The 26,356-nt window shown below is 46.8% G+C and overlaps 1 protein-coding gene across 3 annotated transcripts in view; it reads left to right on the top strand.

The window, feature by feature from the left end:
- The window catches only part of LOC138580071 (zinc finger protein 501-like), a 119,893-nt gene that overhangs the window by 35,406 nt on the left and 58,131 nt on the right, over positions 1 to 26,356 (top strand). The window contains exon 2 of one of the 3 annotated variants that reach the window (XR_011304168.1): positions 6,164 to 6,261. Coding sequence is in view for 2 of the 3 variants with exons in the window: in XM_069650323.1 (XP_069506424.1) it covers positions 6,310 to 7,338 (1,029 nt within the window). In the remaining variant the exon portion in view is untranslated. Of the gene's footprint in view, positions 1 to 6,163; positions 13,389 to 26,356 lie in introns of those variants that run through there. The other 2 variants (XM_069650323.1, XM_069650322.1) reach the window with 2 other exon arrangements.

Here is a 26,356-nt window from a genome sequence, read left to right as displayed (position 1 = left end):
GACCTCTCCTCTTCCCTCCTGGTCTCAACCACTCAGCTCCTCCTTCTTGGAGACTTCAACATCCACCTGGATGCTTCCTCTCCCTCTCTCTCTCTAATCTCCCCTCTGGCCCGACCTGCTCTGCAGGGCACACTCTGGATGTTCTGATCTCTTCAGACTTTCCCCTTTCCATCCCTCTCGCCACTCCCCTCTCCTGGAGTGATCACTTTCTCCTTTCCTCCCATCTCACCCTCTACTCCTCAGGCCAAGCCAACTCCAGCACTGTCACCTACTTTCTCGGTAATCCGACCCATGAAGCGTGTGTCAGTTGAGGCTTTCACCGCCACTTTCTCACCCCCCTCCTCCTCCTCTGGCTGACCCACATCATGACACAGCCCTTTCCATGCTCCGCTCTGCTGTATCTGATACTCTCGATGTTCTTGCCCCTGTCATGAGGATCTGCTTGAAACCTAAAGCCAAGTGCAACTCTGGGTACCACTCAGACCTTGTCACCCTTAAACACAAGTGCAGGGTGGCTGAGAGGAAATGGCGTGCTTCCGGTAAATCCTCTGACGAACTGGCCTGCTCCAAAGGCAATACCGGCTCTCTGTCCGCACCAAGAAGAGAGCCCACATCCAAGCATGCGTCTCTGCGGCATCTAACAACTCGGCCAAACTCTTTAAAATCTGCAAGTTTCTGGCCAATCCTGCTGCAGTCTCTACCTCTCCTGTCCTCTCCCAGGCCCTCTGCACGGCCCTGGCTTCTCATTTAATCTCTAAAACTCACAACATCCTGTCCTCTCTCTCTTCCTCTCCCCCTCCTCCCTCTACTCCCTGCTCTTCCTCTGGCCCTTCAGCGGCCACCTCTCCTCCCTTCTTCTCTGCCTTTCCCCTGTTCTCCTCTGACAAGGTTTCTAGACCAGTCCGATCTATGAAAGTCTCGTCAAAACAGGTTCACCCCTGTTCCTCCAAAACCATTAAGTACCAGATCGACACACTGACTCCTGCTCTGGCTGATTTCTGCTACCACTCCTTCACCACTGGAGTCCTCCCCTCCCCTCGAAGCACTCCCTTGTGCACCCTCTTCTTAAGAAACCCTCTGCCGACCCTGCCTGTCTGGCTAACTATCGTCCAATCTCCATCACTCCTTTCCTGGGCAAACCCCTGGAAAAGCTCGCCATCTCCCAGCTTAATCTTAGCAGTGAATCTATTGGTTGCCTCCATGACCATCAGTCTGGCTTCAGAGCTGCCAGAAGCACAGAAACTGCTCTCCTGAACATCCGTGAAGACCTGCTCTCCAACCTTGATTCCAACACCCCCTGTGTCCTCATCTTACTTGATCTCTCTTCTGCCTTTGACACGGTCAACCATGCCATCCTGCTCAACCGTCTCCGTGATAACCTGGGTATCACCGACCAGGCCCTGGCTTGGCTGACCTCCTTCCTCTCTGATCAACCCCCCCAGCTCCAACTTGGGTCCTTCCTCTGCTCTATCTCTATCTCTCACTGTGGTGTTCCCCCAGGTGTCTAACCTCTCTCCCTGGTTGTTCAACCAATACCTGGCTCTTCTTGCCCACCGCATTGCCGCTCTCTGGCCCAACTTTCAGTGCTATGCAGATGGCACTTAAATCATTTTCAGGCTCCCTTCCCCCAACGCTTCTCCTTCTCTCATCTCGGACTGTCTGTCTGCCATCCAGGAGTGGTGTGCCGCCAATGATCTCTGCCTCAATGCCAGTAAGACCGATATTCTCCTCATCAGCACACCTGTTCACCCCTTTCCTGTCACTCTCTGGCCGACCTCTCTTGGCCCTCTTCCTGCTCCCACCTGTGAGGCTAAAAATCTCAGGGTCATCTTCGACTCCACACTTTCCTTCTCTGCTCACATCTCCGACGTCTCTAAGTCACACTACCAGCTGCACCTCCTCAGAGGTATTCTTCCTTTCCTCTCCTTCCCCCAGAAGCTCACTGTCTCTTGAGCTCTGGTTCTCTCTAGGCTGGACTACAGCAACAGTCTCTTCATAAATCTGCCTGCCTCTACTCTCGGCTCTCTGCAACACATCCAAAACAGGACTGTGAGACTTGTCCTTGGCCTCAAGCCCAGGGATCGTATCTCTCCAGGCAGTTGAAGATTGAAATCCTGCTGGAGTATATATGGGGTAGGGCAAGGTAAAATAACAGAGAGCAAGAGATCAGTATCATCACAAAAGGTTCCAAAAGGGCCCGGGGGGACAGTAGACAAGTAAAGGGATTGGGATGAGAAAAAGAAGTGAGTGAGTATTCAAATGAAGAAAATATAGGAATAGACGATAAAGTAGAAGTAAAAGGTGAGCGATAGAGAATACCAAAGCCGAGGTGTGTGAAGAAAGGCTGTGTCAGAGGTAGAAAGGGAAGCAGGAATAGCAGTATTATAAATGAAAGTCCTGTCTCAGTAATGCACAACAAATTTAGGTTCAGACGGTGGAAAGCATCTAAGATAGAGTGAGATTTATTACAGAGTGATGGACAATTCCAGAGGGAAAGATCATTGGGTGGCGAGTGATTGGCGCAAAGAGGATAGATAAGATTAGAATAGCTACGAAAAGAAAGACTAGAAACAGAGGTACGAGGAATGCATTCTACAGAGTCAGCCATAATCCATATCTCTACCTTTCTGATCTCTGCCCACCATTGCAAACTGTCCTCTATCCTAATCCTTCTGGAGCTCTTGTCGACTGGGACACAGTGGACTGCTCCCATCTTCTGCTGACCTTGATATCCAGGACAGCACTCTTGCTTGGGTAGCTTCTGGCCTTTTCCTTCTTGGGGAACAATGCCACCTCTGATCTGAACCCCCCCAACACTCTTCACTTCCTCCCTTGGCCAACTGATCACACCCTTTTGGTTCACCCACCAGCTCGCTGCAGGTGACCCCCTCCCCCAAAAAGTGCAAACTTTTATTTGACTAACTGGAAAAAGTATGCTGAGATGGAACTAATACATTAGCTTTTGACGATCCATAGACTTTGTCAGATGGTGCTGTGTTAAATGATTAGCAACACATTCTATCATTCTATATTATTATCAAAGCAAAGAGGGGGGAGCATTCCAAAAACCACCTGCATTCTGTTTGGGTTCCCATGAAAACTGGTCCTTATTTAAATTAATGCTGCTTGTTTTCAAATCCCTGCATGGTCTTGCATCCCCTATCCAGCTAACACTCTGCTGCTATTGTGAGGAACATGAGGGCATCCTCCCATCAACTCCCCTTGGATCCTCTTCTCAGGTGGCCAGGGAAAGGCCATCGCTCTTGGATCCCGACCCTGGGGTGTAGATGCGAGGGAGGATCACCTGGGAGGAGGGACCTTGAGGAGTGGGGAGAAGATGTCTGCAGATGAGACATGGTATCCCCCTTTCCCTGTTGAGAAGGAGCCCTACCCTCCCCGACCTTCATAGGGTATTGCAAGTCATTTTCCCTTGCCTACACACCTTCTGTCCCACATTCACATACCTTTACAACTGGGACGAGGCAGAGGCAACTAGGAGCAATGCACACTTCTAGTCAGTTTCACCAGTATGGTACTGGGACCAGGAACTGGACTATGGAAGGTCAGGCATGTCCTGTTAATTGCTGTAATTGTGGTCAGGCAAAGGACTTGCACCTACAACTAATTGACAGGCCACAGGTGCATACAGTGGTAGACCGAGAGAGGAGACGGGGGATCCTGCCTGGTGAGAAGCTGGCAGCTGCACGGTGAGGAGCAGACTGGAGCAGGGCAGACAGAGAGGACGCTGTGTGTTGCCAGAGGGTGTGAGATGTGCTGTGACATGCGCGTACCGTGAGAGGACCAGAGCCCCAGCAACTATCTGAATTGCGTGTTCCCAGCTGGAACTGGGGATCACGGAATACTCACCCGCCGTGGGCCCCTGCAGTAAGGTTTGCCAGTAGCGAGCGCTGCTTGCTGGAGGTCCTGATGCTTACCCGGGAGGAAACGTCAGAGAAGTCTGCGGAGACGCCAGGAGGAGCAGCCGAGTACCAGTGATGGAGAGAGAGGAAACACTTGTACTGGGGTGCCCCAGTGGCGGGAATTGGACATTTGCAAGTATCGATTCCGCTAAAACGCGTAAAAGTGGGGTTTGGAACGTAAGGGAAGAATATTGAATACCGAGCAAACTGCAAAGCATTGTTAGAAATGTACCAAGATTTGTTGAATACCGAATTGAAGAGAAAGATATGGAAATCATGAATATGCCACACCAGTGAAAAACAAATGATGTACAGTTATGAACACCGTGAAAACCTATTCAGAAGCATTTAATGAACAAAGTGAAATTTCATAATAAGCACTATTGAATTAAGCAGAAAAACAAGTGCGAAAGACAAGTGGGTGAACTTTGGGAAAAGCCAAGTGTAAGAAAGATTTATAATACATTGTCCGTGACTTGTATACAAGTTGTGGCAAAGCCAAGAGTCTGTCATTGTGAAAACTACCATGAATGTGAATTACTGACACAGGTTCAGGGAAGAAGCCCAGGAAAACCAAGAGCATCACAAAGTGCCAAGGCTTATCCGTTGTGGTCTGACAACTGAACCTAGACCGAGTATCCCTGCTGGAGGAAGAACCAGAAAAAGCCACAATACAAAGGCTATGCTGCATGACAATTGCTGAAGTGAAAGAAGGCATTTGTTTCAGCCATTTCACAGCCTAGAGGATTACAAAGCTAAACTGACAGCATTCTTACAAGCCAAGAGGCTCACAGCCATTCTAGTGGAGGAGCTGCCTGCTTGGGGAAGGGAACACTGAGGTTTTGTGAACAATGTTAACCTTGGGAAAGGCAGCCCTGGGGTTTCTGTGAATTGTGTGGACTTTTGAGAGGGGGTGGGGGGGCCTGAGACAAAGGGAGCCCCGAGATCTTTTGGAACTCTTTTTGATCTTGGGAAAGGTGAAGCTGAAAACAAGCCAGAGCTGGAAGAAGCTCAGAACTTTATTTTGAACACAGTTTTCCTTTGGTTGCTGACATCGCTACACATTGTACAGCTTGAGTTGTGAGGGCAAGTACAGGTTTTGTAGACAGACTTTTGAGTTGAACCTAATGACACAGACTGGCCTTCGTTTCTTTAGGTAGGGAAATCCCGTCTTAGCTTTGGGCAAGTTAGGCATTAATCCATCCTGACAGATACATACTAATAAAGTCTTTTTTATTGAGAAAAGTGAATCTGGTGTCTGTGTCTTGCTTCATGGTGCCTTCACAGTTTCCTCCGCTCTAGTGTTCTCGCTGACCGCTCCGTTCCCTAATGAGTCTCGGCTAGCTTTTGCACCTTCTTCCTTACTCTAGGTAATGCCAAAGCCTTTTCCACATGTGCCTTCTGAAATCCTTAATCAACGTGTCCCGCCCCATTGGCTTCAAACACTTTGTGAAAATGGCACATGACTTTGTATCAAAATCTGGTGCCTCAATGAGCCGGTTGATGTCCACTGTAATCTAATGGGGCATGACTTGCAAACAATGGGGCCCATTGCTTCCTCTTAAAGTTACGTTAAATTGGCTTATACCATGCACTGTTGCCATTGGCATAGTCTCCAGGCGCTCGCGTGGTTCTGTAAGAGATGGGTTGGGTAGGTTAGTGAGGGTGGAGGGAGAAGGATGAAGGTTGTGCTTTTCTGTTGGTGATTGTAGACCCAGGAGAAAATGGCGTCTGTGCAAGTCTGCTTTCTAGGTGTGTTTGTATTGTGCGCATTGGGGATTATTCTGTCTGGAAGGGCAACATCCAGTGACTGCAATGCTTTTTTGTGGCAGTTAGTTTTATAGTGAATGTGTGTGTTGTGTGAGGTGAGACTGGACCGTTCGATCGTGGGAGGTATGTGTGGGGTATGTTGCTGAGGAGTGAGTAGCATGGAAGGTTTGTGGTTGGTACAGTGCGTTTGTTTTATTGTTGGTTCCAGAATCCTTATTGCCCTTGGATTATTTTAGGTCCCTTGTCATATTGCTAGATCTCCGTAATATCTTATTATCCCCACCTCGCCTTTGTTTTAGCAGAAGGTTTTGAAAAGTGTGTGTGTGTGTGTGTGTGTGTGCTAGAAATCTGTTTCATATAATTGAGATGTTTTGTTGGTTCTCATTCTAAAGCAGAGTTTGCAATGCATTTTATGTAGCTCTGTGTCATTACAAATGTAAAGCTAACCTTTTTTACTCGCATTTTTCATTCAGCAGATCATGAAACCAGGATTACGGAAATCAATGGGGGACATTTTGGAATCTATACAGAGAAAAATTAACTATACAAGACTCCTCTGGGAACAAGCAAAGTAAGTGCAATCAAGAGTGCTGAAAAGCAAACGCAGACCAAATGGGAGATGTGGTCCAAACGTATTCTGGAATGCAGGGGAGTGCAGTCTATTCAACATCCAAATGGTTTCAGGAATTTACCCTTTACTGAACATAAAGTTTTACCGAAAGTACAGATAATGGTTAATAACTTTACTGAATGTGAACATGAGCCGAGCGATGCGACTCCTTTGAAATATGAGCAAAGCGTACGGCCAAGGAGGACTCACTATGCTTGCCCCGAGTGCCAGAAACGCTTCTGTGTAAAGGCGATTCTTGACCGGCATCTAAGAATACACTATGCAACCAAATCCTATCCATGCCCAGAATGTGAAAAGTACTACACCACAAAGAAAGGACTGCTTGTCCACCTGCAAACGCATACAGACCATGGAGATTTCCAAAGCAGCGAATGTGAGAAAAGATTCAATGCAAAGGGGAAGTGTGCTATTCACAGGGGAACTCCTTTTCAGCAGAGGCCTTTCCGCTGTACAGAATGTAATAAAAGCTTCACCCAGAAAAGAAATCTTATTAGGCACCAAAGAGCGCACTCGAGCGTGGCACTTTCCCAGTGCAAGAACTCCTGTAGTGGCAATGGACATGTCACTGCGGCCACACCGCACGAAGGAATGCTCGTGCAAAAGAGTACAGTGACTGTGGGCGGAAAAGATCACTTTAGCCATAAACCTAAGGAAAACTATAGAGTGCCGAGTAATTTTGTTGGACATCAGAAAATCTATTCTGGAGCAATGGAGAATCTGTGCAGTGAATGTGAGAAAACGTTACAGCAGATCGACCATCATATTCGACTTCACAGACGACGGAAAGGCCAGCGAGCTTATAAATGCACCGCATGTGAACGTATCTTTACCCAAAACACACAACATATTTTACAAGAGCGAAAAAACATTGTTGAGGGAACTGGAAAAACGCACACGATTGTGGTCAGACTCTTGCAGGTCTCCATCCCGAATGAGTATTTCATCTTGGAGCATGAAGAAAGCCGGGAGTTTCAGATAATTATTGATGCAATCCAAGAGAAACTAAAGATAAAATGAACGTTGAAACGATCCTGTTCTGTGCCAGGCGAGGTTATACACTGGACAAAGTGCCACAGTTTTCGACAGATGTGGGAACAGCCTTCCGGCTACCCTTGTACAAAGAAACAAGTGCTTGGACCCACTCTCCCTCACCTAAGCCACAGCTGATGATTCCACCAACAATGTGACCCTAATGGCAGCAGGAGACCAAAAAAGCCTAAAAGAAATCCAGATCAGCTTGAGAGAATGTGAGGACCTGTTTCCTACAGCCCTTTGGACCTGTGCCACCTTACTGTGAGCCTCTGATGCCCAAAGCTAGCTGGTTCCCCCACTCCTCCGATTGGACTATGTAAAACCACTGCCAAGTGCCAGCGAAGCCAACTCTTCCCATGGACCTGCAACTTAAGAGAAGGGAGAAACCATGGCATGAATGAGTTGACTTGAGCCAGGGTTTTCTTTGCATAACCTTTCCTGCTAAACGCCATGAAGAGTGTTGTCATTAAAGGCACTTGCAGGACTCTCAAAGTACGTGACAAGATGACTCACCATTGCCCCGGCTTAGCCAACACAGAGAGAGCTCCCTCTCAAGCCAGACTGCTGCAATCTGACACCCCACTCCAACCTGTAAGCCATACCTGTGACATGTTAACCTCGCAAGCTTGACCTACCTGCACAGCCTGTAAAATGTCTTCCGTTGTGGGCTTTCACACAAGCACATTCGTCCTACTAGAACAACAAAGGCAGTGCCCTGATGGATAGCTTTCATCTTGGTTGGGTTCAGGAACTAGTTGAAGAAGGCCATGGAAACTTATCCATTTATCAATGTCCAAAGTGATTAAAAAATGTAGCAAAAGGAACCATAAAACAAACGCAATCCACTCTCCTAACCCAGGCATTGGTTAATTTTGGGGAAGGTGGAGAATACTGTTCCCAGTGCCGTTTATTTTGGGGAATGTGGAGAATACTGTTCCCAGTGCTGTTCATTTTGGGGAATGTGGGGAATACTGTTCCCAGTGCCGTTAATTTTGGGGAAGGTGGAGAATACTGTTCCCAGTGCTGTTCATTTTGGGGAATGTGGGGAATACTGTTCCCAGTGCCATTAATTTTGAGAAATGTGTGGAATACTGTTCCCAGTGCCGTTAATTTTGGGGAATGTGGAGAATACTGTTCCCAGTGCTGTTCATTTTGGGGAATGTGGGGAATACTGTTCCCAGTGCCGTTAATTTTGGGGAAGGTGGAGAATACTGTTCCCAGTGCTGTTCATTTTGGGGAATGTGGGGAATACTGTTCCCAGTGCCATTAATTTTGAGGAATGTGGGGAATACTGTTCCCAGTGCCATTAATTTTGGGGAAAGTGGAAAATACTGTTCCCAATGCTGTTCATTTTGGGGAACGTGGAGAATACTGTTCCCAGTGCTGTTCATTTTGGGGATTGTGGGGAATACTGTTCCCAGTGCTGTTAATTTTGGGGAACGTGGAGAATACTGTTCCCAGTGTAATGTGAACTCGCAATCCAGGTGTAGAGGACTTCTCTTATGCCAGGGTGACTAGTGCCAAAAAGCAGGTGAAATAATGTAATCACTGTGTTTGTCTTTATTGTACCAATTACCACTGTGTTCCCAGCCATTGTTTTAACTTGCAAGTGAAACGAGTACATGATATTTACTGAAACAAACAAACAAACAAACAAACAAATGCTAGAACCAGCCGTACAGTTAGTGGCGTACCAGACATTTTTTCTCCATTTAAAAATAGGTAAATCATGATCTTCAAAAAAGGAGTCAAAATATTCCTTACATAAATTGGGTAAATGTCAGTCACGTAGGGGGAGCATGCCCCTTGCTTCCACCCCCAAGCTCTACAGATATGTTGAGACGACGGGCCACAGAAGCTCTGATATTATGACTGCCTGATCCAAAAAGGAATTTTAAGGTAAAGATGTATCTTTTTATTTGCATGAATTGTTAGGTGCAAAGAAATGCAGATTACAAATTGATATCCATTTTAAAGATGTCCTCTGTTTACCCCTCAAACACAAAAAGTACCCTTTTGAGAATGGAAAGTACATTTCCGATAACTAAAAAATAATTGTATTGACAACTTCGAACTGGGATTACAATATTCCAATTTAAAAATCTTATGTGGAGCATTAATTAGAACTGCGCTGGGAAGTAACACAAAGCAGGCAAAACAGGTATTTTCTCTCCCAAGTGTTACGGGTTTCTAGACTATTTAACCCTACAGTGGGGAAAGGCAAATTACGGTAGTTAAACATAGACTATGTTGGTACGTTTTAGAAAACGGAACAAAACTGTAAACGTCCCCTACTCACTCATGTTTTAGAATGTTGCTCATATTTGCTGGTTTTGTAAGTGCATTGTCGTTATGTTGTGGTTTTGCTCAGTGTTCAGCCACAAAAGTGTTGCCTCCTCCACTTATTACCACTCCCCACCTGACTCCCAGCCCACCTCTTACTCTAATGTCAAATAGGATGTAATACCATCCACTAGATGGCGGCCTATGCAAAGCATGTGATTCTGAGCAGATGCAAGCCACAGAAAGACGATTACTGGGTAACCAAAGTATGTCATCTGGCACCCATGCTGGCTCTGGCACTATGCCATCAGTGTGAATCCTAGGTATGTCTGTTCCCTTGCCACTATCCCTCGTCTGTCCCATTATACTACCACTTGGTATATTCTCATCCAAATATTTATTTTTTCATTTTAAAGGCACGCTCCCCAGGTAATGCCTCTGCCATCTATAAGGCAGTTCTTTGCTAAAGGACATCCTTCAGAAAGAAATGCAAACGTACTGCCCTGCCATGTGCACACAGGTGACCCCATTCACGAGGGGCCCATAAAAGAGACTGCAGATGCCTTGACCAGCAATTTATTGTGGCTAGGTTAGAGTGGGGAAATTTAACACAAAGACTGACAACAAGACATACAATAATAGTTCCAGTAAAGACGATACAAACTAGCATGGCGAACTCCAGACCCATCGAAGGACACCACAAAAAGCAGGCAGCACCATCCAATGTTTCAAAGGGTACTGCCATGTTATCATTTACCAAGAACAAACACATCTTATTTAATCCTAAAGGCGTCCGCTTTCACCTCTTAAATGATGATGGAAAGCGACTTTATTCCACATGTGTGCGTGATATCCGGCAGTCGGTTTGAGAAGAATCTACATTTGAATGGATCTGCATTCCGGGCCGAACGGCGTATGCTTCTCAGGGTGTAGTGAGTGGATGCGCTAGAGCTCCAAGTGTGATGTGAAGTCTGCATAACAGATGATTACTGTCAATGTGCACGTTTCATTGCGCTAAATTGGGGTGGGGGCGGGTGGCAATGATGCTCTGCAGTGGTCCATATTTTACTGAAGTTTGGAGTAAAAGGACATTTTAGAATCTGGTCCATCTCGTTGAAGGTATTTTTCTCCCTTATTTATTTTTTTAGCTGTGTTTTCAAGGCTTTTTTTTAATGGGAGGGCACGCTCCCTGCCACAACCCCACACCCTTAAAAATCATATAGATTGAATGCTTAACCAGCCCCCAACCTCCAAAATAAACAAATGCCACAAAACGGCTGTTTCACCAAATGTGGTGAAACTGATGCACTAGATGGACACCGAATTTCAGAAAGTAAAAATGGAGTTCCCGTTCTCAAGAGGAGTATTTTAATTTAGTAAAAATACATTTGTAATTCAAAAGTGGATATTTTTGTTGTAATAAATCCTTTCTTTGAATGTAATAATTCCTGTAATTGATAAGGTATATTTTTATATTTACTGTCAATTGTGTGATGCTTTATATGGCTGCTTGGCGTTTGAACGCATTATTTGATCAGCTCATGGGGTATGGAGGGACAGACACCTGTGCACTGTTGGAGTCCTGGGGCTCGTACTACAGTGCCTTTGATAAATACTTTTGAGATTGAAAATTGGAATCTAGATCATGTCTCATCTATTGAAGTATTTGTGAAAGAAAGAAAGCACCAGTGAAGGATCCCTGGGTCCCTGGATCATATTAAGTATCCGTGGATCCCTGGATCATGTGAAGGATCCCTGAATGTACTGTTTTAGTCTCCACAGAAGCCACCTAACAAGACTATGAATCCGACCACCAGACGCTGGTCGGTCTATTGAGCGTTGTTGAGCCAGTTGCTCTATCCGTAGGTGGATACTGTTTAACCATTCTTAACACATCATTTTCTTAGCTGCTATTAAACCAAGGTGCACATGTTTTTATTTAAGTGTTTTAAATTACTTGCTGTTTTTTAGGGGGCAGTCTTAACTGGGATGGTGGCATAAATTGCACTAGTTTGAGTGAAGAAAGCATTCCTGTATCTTTGGTCAAGAGGCCCATACCACAAACAGCGCTTGTGGGCGCTGTCCCAAGTTGCATTTGAATTCTTTCTGTGAATGCTTGGCTTGATGCACCTTATCCATTTTACTCTGGCTGAGATGAAGCACTGATAAAACACATTGATGATTCTTTAAGTGGACGGCATATTTCACGAAGCGGAGTGAATGGTGATCTTGCCACATTGGGTTTGTTAAATGTAGACATGTGATGACCATGACGCACACATTGTGTATAGGGAATACTCCTGTGTGGAAGGGGGGTGCGGCTCTGCCTTCGCTCTGTCAATTAGACAGGGCAGGCTACAGTAGAGTTGAGTTTTGAGAGTTTCTCTAAAGATTTATTGAAAGGGGTCCTACCGAGATGTGGGGGGCAGCATCTAGGACCTTGGATGGAAACCTGTAGACTTGCACTGTTCTTGTAGGCACACTACAGCTTATGTTGGTGGAATGTTACCCAACACCGTGCCAAGAAGTGCTTATGGGTGGGTTTGTACATTGAGATGTGGGCTTGCCCCGTATGGTCTGTGTGCGCGTTTATCTCACTAGAGTATTCTTTGCTATTCTCTAGATGCACTCTTGAGTTGACTATTGACCCGTTGCTCACTGGTGCAGTTTGGCTGGCATGTATTGCTCACTTTTACTGTGAAGATTGAAGGAAATGTTTAATGTAAGCTGCTTGTTTGGCTTCCTGCTGATGGATGCCCACCCTGTACACATCAACAGATGTACTATTTGTAAAAAGGATTGTGGGAGTGAATGAAGGTTGAGGGCTTCCGTAAGGCAAGCCTTTGTGTCATAAATTAGATTGTGTTTTCACATGTGCCAATTCCATTCACTAGGTGGCGCTATTGCACATCTGATTGTAGGCTGTTAGAGTTAATTTATTTTTGTAGTATGTTCTATTGTTTATCTTCAGGAACGGTTTTGTGGACCGTGCATAGTATAGCAGCTTGCTTCCACCTGGGTTCTGGTTCACTTTGGATGGTGGGACATAACTTACTGTAGATTGAAGAGGACCATACTCCCGCAAATAGTAGGAATGCCCCCATGGCCCTTTTTAGAATGAGGACAGAATGGGAAGTGCTGAGATAGCAAGCGAGGGATGGTCGTAGGCGGGCTCAGGCCCTCCATGCGTGGCTCTGCCTTCACAGTGACATACTTGGTGTGTTGTCGTTGCGCAAGCATGATACCTCAAGCCTGTGAATGCGAGCACGTTTTGTAGCAAGCTCAGTCCAAGCCAAACAGGTGAGGGTGTATGAATGACTACGAGTAGAGAGCTAATCAGGGAAAGTTAGTGGGTGGACTGCCAGCATTCCAGCCCTTACTGGCCCATCGCCACAGACCTTGAGATGGTACCCACTACAGGTAGCGGTGAGGGCAGGACATACTGTCAGCTGGTAGAGCAACACCTATCGAGGAAGAGTTGATACATAGTATGTTCCACCCTGCCTCAAAAGGCCCTTACCATAGGGGCCACAAGGAGGAAGACGCAGCTCCCCAGGCAACCACTAGCATGTTGGGTCCAATCCTCCTACAAAGACGTTCTTCTCATAGTTTCCACTGGAGTTGGGGGAAGAGAAGTCTATGTTGTGCAAGAGGTACCTCGGGTGAGCGCAGGGGGAGGGGGTGTCAGACTCACAGAATGTGGATGGATATGATTGTTTTTTACAATAAAGATTTGTTCTACTGCTCACAAAGTGCTTTTTATTTTATTGTGTGAGCGACATCAAACACTCACTAAGCATCCCCGTACCCTGACTTCTGTTGTGTGAATAGGATACGACTGATGTGTTTTTTTCCCCTAGCTGCACCCAGCACACGCTGTTATAGGCAATGATACCACCACACTACCGAGATTAGCAGGCCAGTACTAGAATGTTTGTAAGTTGTCCACATAAAATGTTGGAATTCTACTATATTGGCCCACTTGGTTTTAGTCGGAGTGCTAGTACTTTCACCATTATTAGCAAGTAGATCAGAGGGCTCAGTACCCGCACAGGCACACCCAGGTCTTTGCTTCATCCCACTGAGGTCGATACATGGCCTGCCATTGGATAATGAAACGTATTGTTTGAGGCCAAGCGGCTGCTCTTTTTCTGGTATGTTTTTAGAAATCCTTATATTTACACATTAATTAGCCTGTATTTTCCAAAGCTCATGGTTTTAGAGACCACAAGGAGCCTTTTCTTAAATTGCATTCTACTTGTAGTCTTTTGTCCTGCCGTTTCATATCATTTACGAAAAAGTCCTATCTGCTCAGCCCCTTTTTAATAAGTGTACTCACAGTGCATGTATTTGTGTGCAATCTCTTAAAGTAAGAATTTAATGCAATTAGCACAGAATGATAGTACGTATGCAGACTTCAATAACATGTGGGCAGTGAGTCTCCAGTAGTGCTTCAGACCATGCAGACTTAATACCATGTGCAGAGAAACATGTGAGCAACACGTATGTAGGTTGCTAGTTGTAAAGACTGGAGGGGGTGTCTGTACTTCCGCTCTCTATATGGTAGAGGAGAGGCACAGAGGACCCCAGCCAAGATTCTCTATTATTGGTACATGGTCGAGCAATCAACGCCTAGCTTCTCAGGAGGTGATGCGGGCTGGTTCTTAAGTACAGTGTAGTCCCCAAGCCCCCACAAAGGAATGTCCACACACTGTATTAGTGAAAACACAGACTTTATATAATTAATATTCACGGTTATGTACACTATCACAATAACTCACTTTGTGCTCAGAATATCAACAATGGTAAATATGTACAGTTCTAAAGTGGTACCTCAATTACTATCAGATCTCATTAAAGTGCATCAATGATACTGTCAAAATGCCACACAGATCAATAAAGAGGGACCCAGCAGTAGAGAGGGGAAGGAAAGCAAGATGGTTGAACAATTGGCAGAATACTGGCCTTTACCAACTAGGCACAATTCTGTGTGGGGATCCTCCCCCCCACCTGGGCAACCTGTAAAGCAAAGATGTATCACAAGCCCAGTCCATATATTGTTCTACGAGTCTTATTTCCCTCTACAATAGTTCTACAGCCCTAATGTACCTGGAATTGTAGCGTTCGTCGTCAGGGAATCGACGGCCCTTCTTGAGTGCCCGCCCTTTAAGGCAGGAGTCACGGTTCGTCGAACGTCCGACGGAGAACAGGGTGAACTACGGCGAAGAAGTGGCAGCTTCGTTCCTAATGGTGCTCGGCGACGACGGAGCATTGGCGTCCTGCAAGGAAGAGGCGTGCAGGGCACCTCGGTGACAGTAGTTCTGGACCCCAAAGAGATGTTGAAGTACTGAGGCCCAGCAAGGGCGTCAAGTCGTCAGCGTCTCTGTGGTCTTTAGGTGGCGGGAAACCCACCGGCGGATGCTCCTCGGCGTGTCAAGGCCTTCTCCAGTGGAATAAAGCGGGCGGCGATGCAGACGAGAGCGTCCTTGGCTCAAATTAAGTTCTTAGGCAAACAGGAGCACGGCGGCTCCAGTCGGCGACGGCGGTCGTCGACAGTGGCAGACAACAGTCCGGGCGCTTCTCTTTGGGATTCTGCGGCAGTCCCTGTCTCCGGTCAGCAGCCTGTCATAGGTCTGTCTACCAGGGAGCTTTGGCAAAGATCAGCTGGTGCACGATGGTCCCTCGTAGCTCGGGAAGAGGGCGCCTTACCAGGACCTCTCTGGGTCAGTTCTTGTAGACACAGCCGCTTTCAGATTGTGAAGGAGAGCAACAGCAATTCTTCTCTTCCTCAAGGTTAAGCTTCAGTTTCACTCCAGTTACTCTTCTGCTTCTAAACACGAATTCTAGCAGTGAGAAGCCTTCAAGTATACTAGTTGATCTCCCATTTATTCTGCTGGGTCACACTCAGGCAACCAATCGGTCAGAAGGGCATTCATGCAGTTAGGCAGCCAATCAGGTGCATAGTGCATTCAGGCCATTCACTTCTCTCCAGACACTCACAAGTTATGTGTATTGGGACACGTACCCAGCCATTCAACACTCCACACTGCATTCATACCTGTTTCGTGCAGGGCTGTCTGTCATTGTGTCAAACACCAGATACTAGACACCCACAACACAGAATGCATATTCGTCACACACTGCATTCACCTAGGTCCCACCCACAGGGTGTACCCACAACATACAGTCACTGGGAAGGCTCCTGCCAGTCTGGCCTGGACTTTACAACAACACCATATATGGAACTTCCACCCAACAGCCGGTCAGGGGGAAGGGACAGAGTCAGGGCTTCCCAGGACTTTGGGAAAATAAGGTAACAGGCAATAGAAAGCAAGAGGCCACAGGGGCCATCTTGTTTCCTATCAGGAATTTACTGATTCCAATGGCAGGGCCTGCGTATCCCAAAATGGAGGATACTCAGAGCGCCTGTCAAATTCAGCATGGAGCTGCCACCAGCCCATACCCTGCTCTGTGGGCCACACACAGGTGCCCAAAAACATACACTAGGGGCACAGGGTTGTACCCCCCACCCATGGGTGCCATAAGGGTATCCCATGGGTCTGTACACCAAACCAAAAGAGAGAGCTGCACTGCCAGGAGTCCCACATGAACTCCTGCGCAGAAAACACGACAGAACACATGATAAAAAGCAGTAAAGCACAAGGATACGGAGGCCCTGTCCCTCCGATGCATTTCCAGCATCACACTAGTGATACCAGAGAATGTCTGCAGGTGATATCTGACAGGCTAGTGTTTACCAAAAAATGCCCCAGCACCCAACATACCTGTTCATCTACAACCTCTAACCGTCTCGCCCCCATTTGCCTGCCTTGTGAACAACCTTTGTGGGGCACTCGGGTGCCCCGTGCGGACCAGTGGGGGGGGGAAATCCATGTGGCTTCTATTGTTTCATTACGGTTGTGACTAACACTGAACTGTGACCCCCTGCTCCTCCCGTTTCCTTGGCTTCTCTCCTCAGCACACCTGACCTTTTGTTTTCTTGGCATTTTAAAGACCATACTGTCTCACTGCTAGTCCATTGTCACTCCTGATTGGTCCGGTTTTCTACTCCCCTGTGTGGAACTTTTGGATTGGTCACTCGGTTTGTTTAGCATGTTTGCTCCTCCCGCTGCAGGTCCACAGCTCTATGAATTGTTCACGGTCCTGATGGACATCATACATCTGTCTGAAGACCCACTGTGCAATACCCAGCCATGTGCGATCTCGTCTCATGAGCCTTGCACGCTTTCAGTGTTTCTCCTCCTACTCTTTGCAGTGGCGTTCAGGCTGCAGTGTTCCATAGAGTGTGATTTCTTCAAGCACGTGGAGCGATCCCTACTACTGAACCGGACTTTGGGACTGCAGTCCACGGCTTGCTTCTTTCTGGGTTTTGTTCTCTAAACTGTTTTCAGGGTTCGAAAGAGTTGGGAGCTATTTAGCTCCTGCTTTTAGCCAAGGAGAGCCTGGTTAGCTTAAAACCCACAGTTACCACAAGCTACTTTTGGCTCCCCAGGCCAACTGATGCCTTACAAACACCATAATCTTGAGGTTTTTAGAATGAAAGTAAATGTGATGTGCCATACTTGTAAAGCTCAAACTATGGCCCGATGGCATCTATGCGCAGAGCAGGGCCCGCACTTGTGAGCTGCAACATTATATAAAATGCAAAACATTTTCGGTGCTGCAGGCAGTCTCCGATCTTGCGCATCGAGGCCGGTAGCGCATTCCACAAGGTAGGGGCAAGGACCGATAATGAGCGGCCCCCTATCTGAGCTCTCTGATAGAATGGAATTTTCAGTAACTCTTGCGAAGTTGAGCGAAGACACCTAACGGCTGATATCGCTCCAGTTTAGTCTTCAAATAAACCGCCCCTGTGTTATGAAGAGCCCAGTGAGAGAAACATAAAATCTTAAACTCAACTCGAGCCTTCACAGGTAGGCAGTGAAGCCGCCACAGTAGACCAGCAGAGGGGGTAAGCCTTTGTGCATCCAAGGCCAGCCGCACTGCCGAGTTGTGCAGAATTTGCGCTGCAACGGATACGTTGGCTGGCCTAGGTAGACCCCATTACAATAGTCCAGTGATCCCATGATCGCTGAGGTCACTACCTTTGTATGACAGTCTGCAGGATTGAGAGGGAGGATCTTTCGCAATACTTTGTTTTGTAAAACCAGTGTTGCAAACTGGCAAGATCTGTGCCTCTCTGGAACCAGAGGGGAGAAGCGTCACACCAAGACACTTTACAGATGCACTGGGGGTAGGACACGGGCCCAGGGAGTCTGCCCATTACTTGGAGCTCAAGGTGGTTTTAGCCGTCTGAGGGCCAAACACCAGGACCTCTGTTTTCTCCCCATTGAGCTTCAGCCAGTTGATATCCAACTCCCTATTCCTGACAATCTCACAGTTTGCATGGGGGATCCAATGTTGGGTAGTCAAGCCGAGAAACAAGCTGTGTATCGTCGGCGTATGTATAGAAATGAACCCCCAGGTCAAAAATGAGGTCACCAAGGGACACAAAGATTAAAAAGAAGTGGTAACAGAGCCGATCCTTGGCATGGCGCAAGGTAGAGAAGGAAAGCGACGGGCATGAAGGGGGAGAGACCTTTTGCATACGTTCTGCAAGAAAGTTCGGGAAAAACAATTGGGACACATTTAAATATAATGGGCAAAGAGTGTGCACATCATGTGGAAGTTAGATTTGCAGTGCGCTGGGTACTTGCCCCTGGTTCTCCAGCAGTAGCTCCTGCCTGACACCCAGGAGCTGGTTGTAGCTCATGATCGAATTCGAATTCACACCCTGGTATGTTGGCCTCTCCTTCTGCCATTGGGATCCCCTCTGGCATAGAGGGTCACGTGGTGTCGGTACTTTGGCCACTGTCGGTCTTTAGTGTAAGCACATCTTCTGTCAGTCCCTCTGAATTTCTAGGATTTGTAACTCTGGGGTCTCCTGGGACACAAGCATTGCCCACAGCCTTAGTTCTGTCATGATGCATCGCTTCTTTCCATGCGCTTCGCCTTGCAATGTATTCATCGTTGGTATCTCATCGGCCTGCCTTGAGTCCAGCAGAAGACTTGATGTATTCATCGTTGGTATCTCATCGGCCTGCCTTGAGTCTAGCAGAAGACTTGATGTAGTCATTGTTGGTATCTCATCGGCCTGCCTTGAGTCCAGCAGAAGACTTGATGTATTCATCGTTGGTATCTCATCCTGACACCCAGGAGCTGGTTGTAGCTCCTGTTCGAATTCAATGTTGGCCTCTCCTTCTGCCATTGGGATCCCCTCTGGCATAGAGGGTCACGTGGTGTCGGTACTTTGGCCACTGTCGGTCTTTAGTATAGGCACATCTTCTGTCAGTCCCTCTGAATTCTTAGGATTTGTAACTCTGGGGTCTCCTGTGACACAAGCATTGCCTACAGCCTTAGTTCTGTCATGATGCATTGCTTCTTTCTTGCCCCATAAGTAGAACAGCCAGGAAGATGGTGTGTCTATAGAGGAAGGGAGTGGCTCCATATTCTGATCCTCTCAGACCCGAGTCTAGTTCGATTAGGGAGTGATAATGTCATTGGCTGGAAGGGGAAGGCCTCCGCACCCACCCCGTCCTGTCTCCAGGTAGCTCATGGCTCTGGTGACATTACCCTGGTAGACACTCTTTCCTGGGCATCATTATGTGCGTTAAGACTAGTAGCAAGTATCTGGAATCTTTGGGACAAATTTGTCTTAGCCATTCAGAGGAAACTTGCATTTCAGGGGTTTTGTAGTGATGTTTGTACAGCAAATGATGTACAATTTGTGCTCTAGTGCACAACCCAAACTGCTGAACAGATCTTTCGCAGACTTTTTTTTTTTTTTTGGCTGGGGTTTTTGGGGGGCAGGGGGGCGGGTTGAGGAACAGCAACCTTTTCCCAGGAATAGCTGCATGTCTCAACACAGATGGGGTTTTGGTCCCCTGGAAGCATCACAGGGGTTTCTTTGCACAAGCCTAGCTATCGACGAGACGATAAAGCCGGCCTGTGTATGCAGCAGCCTGCAAAAGCTGGTTCTCTGTCCATGCGCTTCACCTTCCAATGTTTGCATCGTTGGTATCTCATCGGCCTGCCTTGAGTCCAGCAGAAGACTTGATGTATTCATCGTTGGTATCACATCGGCCTGCCTTGAGTCCAGCAGAAGACTTGATGTATTCATCGTTGGTATCTCATCCTGACACCCAGGAGCTGGTTGTAGCTCCTGTTCGAATTCAATGTTGGCCTCTCCTTCTGCCATTGGGATCCCCTCTGGCATAGAGGGTCACGTGGTGTCGGTACTTTGGCCACTGTCGGTCTTTAGTATAGGCACATCTTCTGTCAGTCCCTCTGAATTCTTAGGATTTGTAACTCTGGGGTCTCCTGTGACACAAGCATTGCCTACAGCCTTAGTTCTGTCATGATGCATTGCTTCTTTCTTGCCCCATACGTAGAACAGCCAGGAAGATGGTGTGTCTATAGAGGAAGGGAGTGGCTCCATATTCTGATCCTCTCAGACCCGAGTCTAGTTCGATTAGGGAGTGATAATGTCATTGGCTGGAAGGGGAAGGCCTCCGCACCCACCCCGTCCTGTCTCCAGGTAGCTCATGGCTCTGGTGACATTACCCTGGTAGACACTCTTTCCTGGGCATCATTATGTGCGTTAAGACTAGTAGCAAGTATCTGGAATCTTTGGGACAAATTTGTCTTAGCCATTCAGAGGAAACTTGCATTTCAGGGGTTTTGTAGTGATGTTTGTACAGCAAATGATGTACAATTTGTGCTCTAGTGCACAGCCCAAACTGCTGAACAGATCTTTCGCAGACTTTTTTTTTTTTTTTGGCTGGGGTTTTTGGGGGGCAGGGGGGCGGGTTGAGGAACAGCAACCTTTTCCCAGGAATAGCTGCATGTCTCAACACAGATGGGGTTTTGGTCCCCTGGAAGCATCACAGGGGTTTCTTTGCACAAGCCTAGCTATCGACGAGACGATAAAGCCGGCCTGTGTATGCAGCAGCCTGCAAAAGCTGGTTCTCTGTCCATGCGCTTCACCTTCCAATGTTTGCATCGTTGGTATCTCATCGGCCTGCCTTGAGTCCAGCAGAAGACTTGATGTATTCATCGTTGGTATCACATCGGCCTGCCTTGAGTCCAGCAGAAGACTTGATGTATTCATCGTTGGTATCTCACTGGCCTGCCTTGAGTCCAGCAGAAGACTTGATGTATTCATCGTTGGTATCTCATCGGCCTGCCTTGAGTCCAGCAGAAGACTTGATGTATTCATCATTGGTAGCTCATCAGCCTTGCTTGAGTCCAGCAGAAGACTTGATGTATTCACCATTGGTATCTGATCGGCCTGCATGAATCCAGCAGAAGACTTGATGTATTCATCGTTGGTATCTCATCGGCCTTCCATGAGTCCAGCAGAAGACTTGATGTATTCATCGTTGGTATCTCATCGGCCTGCCATGAGTCCAGCAGAAGACTTGATGTATTCATCGTTGGTATCTCATCGGCCTGCCATGAGTCCAGCAGAAGACTTGATGTATTCATCTTTGGTATCTCATCGGCCTGCCTTGAGTCCAGCAGAAGACTTTATGTATTCATCGTTGGTATCTCATCGGCCTGCCTTGAGTCCAGCAGAAGACTTGATGTATTCATCGTTGGTATCTGATCGGCCTGCCATGAGTCCAGCAGAAGACTTGATGTATTCATCATTGGTATCTCATCGGCCTGCCATGAGTCCAGCAGAAGACTTGATGTAATCACCATCGGTATCTCATTGGCCTGCCATGAGTCCAGCAGAAGACTTGATGTATTCACCATTGGTATCTGATTGGCCTGCCATGAATCCAGCAGAAGACTTGATTTATTCACCCTTGGTATCTCATCGCCTGCCTTGAGTCCAGCAGAAGACTTGATGTATTCATCGTTGGTATCTCATCGACCTGCCATGAATCCAGCAGAAGACTTGATGTATTCATCGTTGGTATCTCATCGGCCTGCCATGAAGGCTTGATGTATTCATCATTGGTATCTCATCGACCTGCCATGTATCCAGCAGAAGACTTGATGTATTCATCATTGGTATGTGATCGGCCTGCCTTGAGTCCAGCAGAAGGCTTGATGTATTCATCATTGGTATCTGATCGGCCTGCCATGAATCCAGCAAAAGACTTGTCATCCTGTGTTTCATATTTTGTCAGATCCCTCCTTTTTCCTTCAGCTAATTTTAACTCGTTGACACTGGTTCCTGTCTGTGAACCCTAGTGCTTCATTTTGACCAGTGTTATTGCTTGCATGGCCGTCCATCCTGGTATGTCTGGGCTCTTGTGAGGATCCTGCACAACTGGGTCGGGCGAGGACTCTAGACTAATTTATATTGCACCTTTTCTCACCAGCTCCAATGATGTTGCACTGCGCTGATGCCGCCCAAGCTCTTCCTGCCTCCATGCCTCGAATTTTGGGGAATATGCCTACTTCTGTCCTGTCTAGCCCAGTTTGTCTCACCCCACTCTTATCTCTTGCTGAAGTGGTTGAAAGATGAACAAGTCCATGCCGGCTCAGATCAGTTCTTGGGCGGTATTGGTGTGTTAAAGCCAGTTCGAGGGGATTGCCCTTACTTCAGCACCTAGGCAGATGGATCTTTTCAATGGTTACTAAAATTAACAGCCCAGTTGGGTGGGCCAAATCCTAGTAGAGATAACAGTCCGCACTTAAACTGCTCCCATGTGCAACACAATAAAGGTTTTACAGGAAAAGGTAGATGGGGAAACCCTCCCAGCAGGACACAGCCCTGTCAACAGAGATGAGGCTTACACATTACCCATACCTGAGCGCTTGTAGGGTAACCTGAATAAGTATAATCTCTACCAAACTAATGAAACCCTCCACGTTCCCAAATGGCCAGTCCAGAATCGTATGCATTGTTTGGGATTTGGTGTGGAGAGTGATGGTTTAATCTGGGACCCCCTGTTACTCTGTTCATAGGACCCCAGTCTTGGAAATTATGCAAGAGTCAGTGCCTTCTTTAAGAAAATGGTTTCTAAATGTTCCTCATTCCAGGCTAAGGGAGTCGAAATGCTGATGCTAAATAGGGTGCTAACGATTGGCTTGCCTACTTAGCACCCTGCCCAGCTACCATGAAAGACTTCCTGATCGTGGCTCTTATCAGCAAATCCAGGAGTGCAAGAAAACGGAACATATAAAACCCTCTAGTTTTCCTGTGTCAGCCCGTCGGCTCTCACAACAACCAAAGGAATGGAATAATCCATGCTCATGCAGAGAGGACATTGCTGTGGTCCACTCTCTCCAGAAGAAAGGAATATAAAGCTTAGAAGGCCTATGTGTTGTGACCGTGTCAAAGCCCAGACACTTTCACAACACACAGACCTTGACACCTTCCAGGAGTCTTATTGAATATGGGGTACCCCTCCCAGAACTGGGGTTGAGGAAGGGAGTTGGTTGGGGGCAGGGGGTGCGATTGCAGGGGGAAGCAGTCTCCACCCTCTCCTGAATGTGCTTTGAATATGAATGCTGGTACCACTTCCACAATTCCTGTCAGCCTTTTCTCTGGCCAGAGTTCTTTGTTCTTTCTTCAGAACTGCATCTACTAAAATGCACCGGACTGTAACCAGGGTAATGGCATAGTGAACAGGAATGGAATGGACTGGCATTTTTCCTGGCAGAAGTAGAGGAGACGCCCCAACACCCGACTTAATTATGAAAGGGAAATGGTGGAACAGCAGAAAACGAACTGGGAGTGAGAAGGGACAGCAAACGCACTTGGAAACGAAACTTGCCAGTGCATGGAGTAAATTGAAGGAAAATGAGCAGCCCGAGAACATTGCTGCCACCCTGCAAAGGAAGATTAAAAAGTGGGCGGGTCTAAAACCATTCTTAAAGCCTTCCGGTGGAGTCCCAAACCCCAAAGATGACTTAAAGGAATGGTTCGGTCAAAATTTTTTATTTCCCCTACGGGTCGGCCATGTGTTTTTAAGCCTAAGTCGCTCGATTTTAGAAAAACTTCCTATGGGCCTTACCCGAGTTTTCGTCCATTAAACGCACGCGAAAACAGGCACCAGGGAGCTGCCATTTTGTGATAATCCTATCATTTCCCCCATCGCCCTGGCTGACCTGCTTTTGCGGCACTAAATCATATCCCCTGCCCCTGAGCCTGTCATCAGCAGACGCGTACCGCCCATTTCACAACGCCAAAGCACGTCTCGTGTCAACATTCGCTGCGCTTCAGTTAATGACGTGTCGCCATGGAAATGGCACGGCGCCTCTTTCGTCAATAAGTATAAACAGACCGTTTCACAACACACAGCAGCAGATTTTCGATTCCATTCCTCTCTCTGTGTTACTTTGAGTATTCTGTGACTCGTTTCTGTGCTCTTGTCAGCTACCTTCGTTGCTTGTAGCCCGTGTGGACAGATATCAGTACCACCGCTATCAATTATTTTAGTTTGTGCAACACACAATGGATAAAATAATGCCCTACATGTACGAGCCCGAGTATACCGAGGAGGAATTACTGGAAAGGGAAACACGCGAAAACGATGGGGCTTCGGACAGCAGTTGGCAGGACGAATCAACGGATGAAGACACTGGACCTAGTCGCATGGACGGTGTTTCCACCTGGTGCACATGCAATCGTTGCGAGCTAATGCCGACCGAGGAAGAGATGTCAAGTAGTCTGAAGCAATTCAGCACTTTTAAAACAGCGTTAGCAATATTGCATTACGGCAGTTCTGAAGCAATATTATCAGTATTAAGTTTGTTATGCTTTATCATGCCTTGAAACATGTATGCGACAGTAATATGAGAAAAGTGCTGTGAAGAAAGCGTATGTATGTTCAGCTTCGCACAGCTTGGCTTTTTGCTATTAAGGAGTTCTAAATATGGAAATCCGATTCCGGACACAAAATGTCAGACTCATGATAACTAATATGGGCAGGTGTTCCGGCGTTTAGACTGGCTACTTAAAATGGCGTCTTAAGCATCCGGATAGCCATATATGGTTAGAACCATATATGGACAACCGACATTTCCTATACTTGTCTGTACAAAGGTTACTGGCGGGCACTGCCGTACAAAGGTAACTCTAGTGCGCCTTGATTTAACACGAGGAATGAGAAGGGGTTATTCGAGAGCATTTCAGTGAAGCTGGTTGGATAGCGGCCAGGACACGAAGTGTTGGCTTGAACCCAGCCAGGACAAATTGGCTGCCGCCCCAGCAAGTGAGTCATCTAGCGATCTCTGCGGAGACTATAAATAAACCGCAAGCGCGGAGACATTAGGAGATGCAGAGCTGGAGGTGACAGGCAGCGAGCAGGTGCTTCCCCGCAGCGCAATGAACCGGGACAGAGTTCAAGCCAAAGCATAGCGCATAGCGCTTAGATGTGAGTAGTTATGTTGGAGATATTTTACCTTATGCAATGATGCTATGCACTGTGATTGATGTAAAAGAAATGAGATAATACCAAACGAGGCTTGTTGGATTATGTGCTAGCATATCATTTAGAAAGGAAATAATGCAACAAGAGATATGCTGGTTCTATACGCAACTATAATCCTAATATTAATAATTTTTGCTTATTTCTGTAACATCGCTATTTTGATGATACTTAGCTTTATATATAGGAAAATAAATAATCTGTAAAACTCAAACTCCTGAGTGGATCTATGCGCGAGAGATTTAATCATAATGTACTTTGAACCTAAGTGCTCACATTTAATAAATGTATGTCTAGCTAACTTATGCGGGCTCTGGGACGAACAGTGGGCGCAGTTCCAAACAGAGATTTCCAATGAGCAGGCTATCCTAAAACTGGTATAGTTCTCAGCTCTCCCCAGGGGTAACCAGGGGAGGGTGGGGCTCTATAAACACGACCCTAGGAGTGTGAAAACGTGACAAGTGGCGCCCAACGTGGGGCCTTGGGTCAAAGGTTAAAGGTCAAGTTAACCCTTAGAGCTCAAGGGATAATTCATGAATAACATACCTCCCTTTTGGAGATTGAAGAGGCTACAAAAGGGTTGTTAAGCTTAACAGTAAAAGGAAACCTTCTACGAACCATTAGAAGGGTTTAACTGCTGCAGCTATGGCTGCCTATGTAGATGTGGACATACCTGCTGTTTGCCGAGCAGCTGTGAATCACTGGCTTGATGATGGAGGAGTAAGGGCAATTAATCAAACTTTTACGGTAGTAGTAGGACAACCAGGAGGATTGCCAGGGGAAACCCTTTTTACTTACATGAAAACACCCGGTGCTAGAGCAGCAGGAGTGTTTGATAAATTAAGAATACACAAAAACTTGAACACAATAGAGTATAGACCTTATGTATTTTCAGAGTTAGCTCTGCAATACACAGACCATCTGAATTGGTTTGGAGGCAGATTGCAGTATCTTGACAGCTTAGCCAGACATGGTCCGTACCTACATGCAGGATTGTCAATCCAACAACTGGCTAAGTTTCACCCAAACAGAGAGGGACCATATGACAGGGAGCAGTACAGACTGTTGGCTACACATTTTGAAAATTCAAGAAATCGTGCTTTAGAGTATGCCATGCAAATACCAATGGGTGCACAACCACCAGGGGTTCCGCCACCAGATGGGGGAGGAATACAATTTCAGACACTGAAACCCTTGCTAGGACAGATGCCTAGGGAAGTGGGGGATTTACCCAAATGGTATTCAGAAAAAATAGGGCAACTAGAAGC

This window comes from Ambystoma mexicanum, chromosome 3p (genome assembly GCF_040938575.1).
Source record: "Ambystoma mexicanum isolate Mex_15411 chromosome 3p, UKY_AmexF1_1, whole genome shotgun sequence".
Classification (NCBI taxonomy): Eukaryota; Metazoa; Chordata; class Amphibia; order Caudata; family Ambystomatidae; genus Ambystoma; species Ambystoma mexicanum.
Note: the sequence above shows the minus strand (reverse complement) of the source record. Positions and strands in the feature narration are given on the sequence as shown.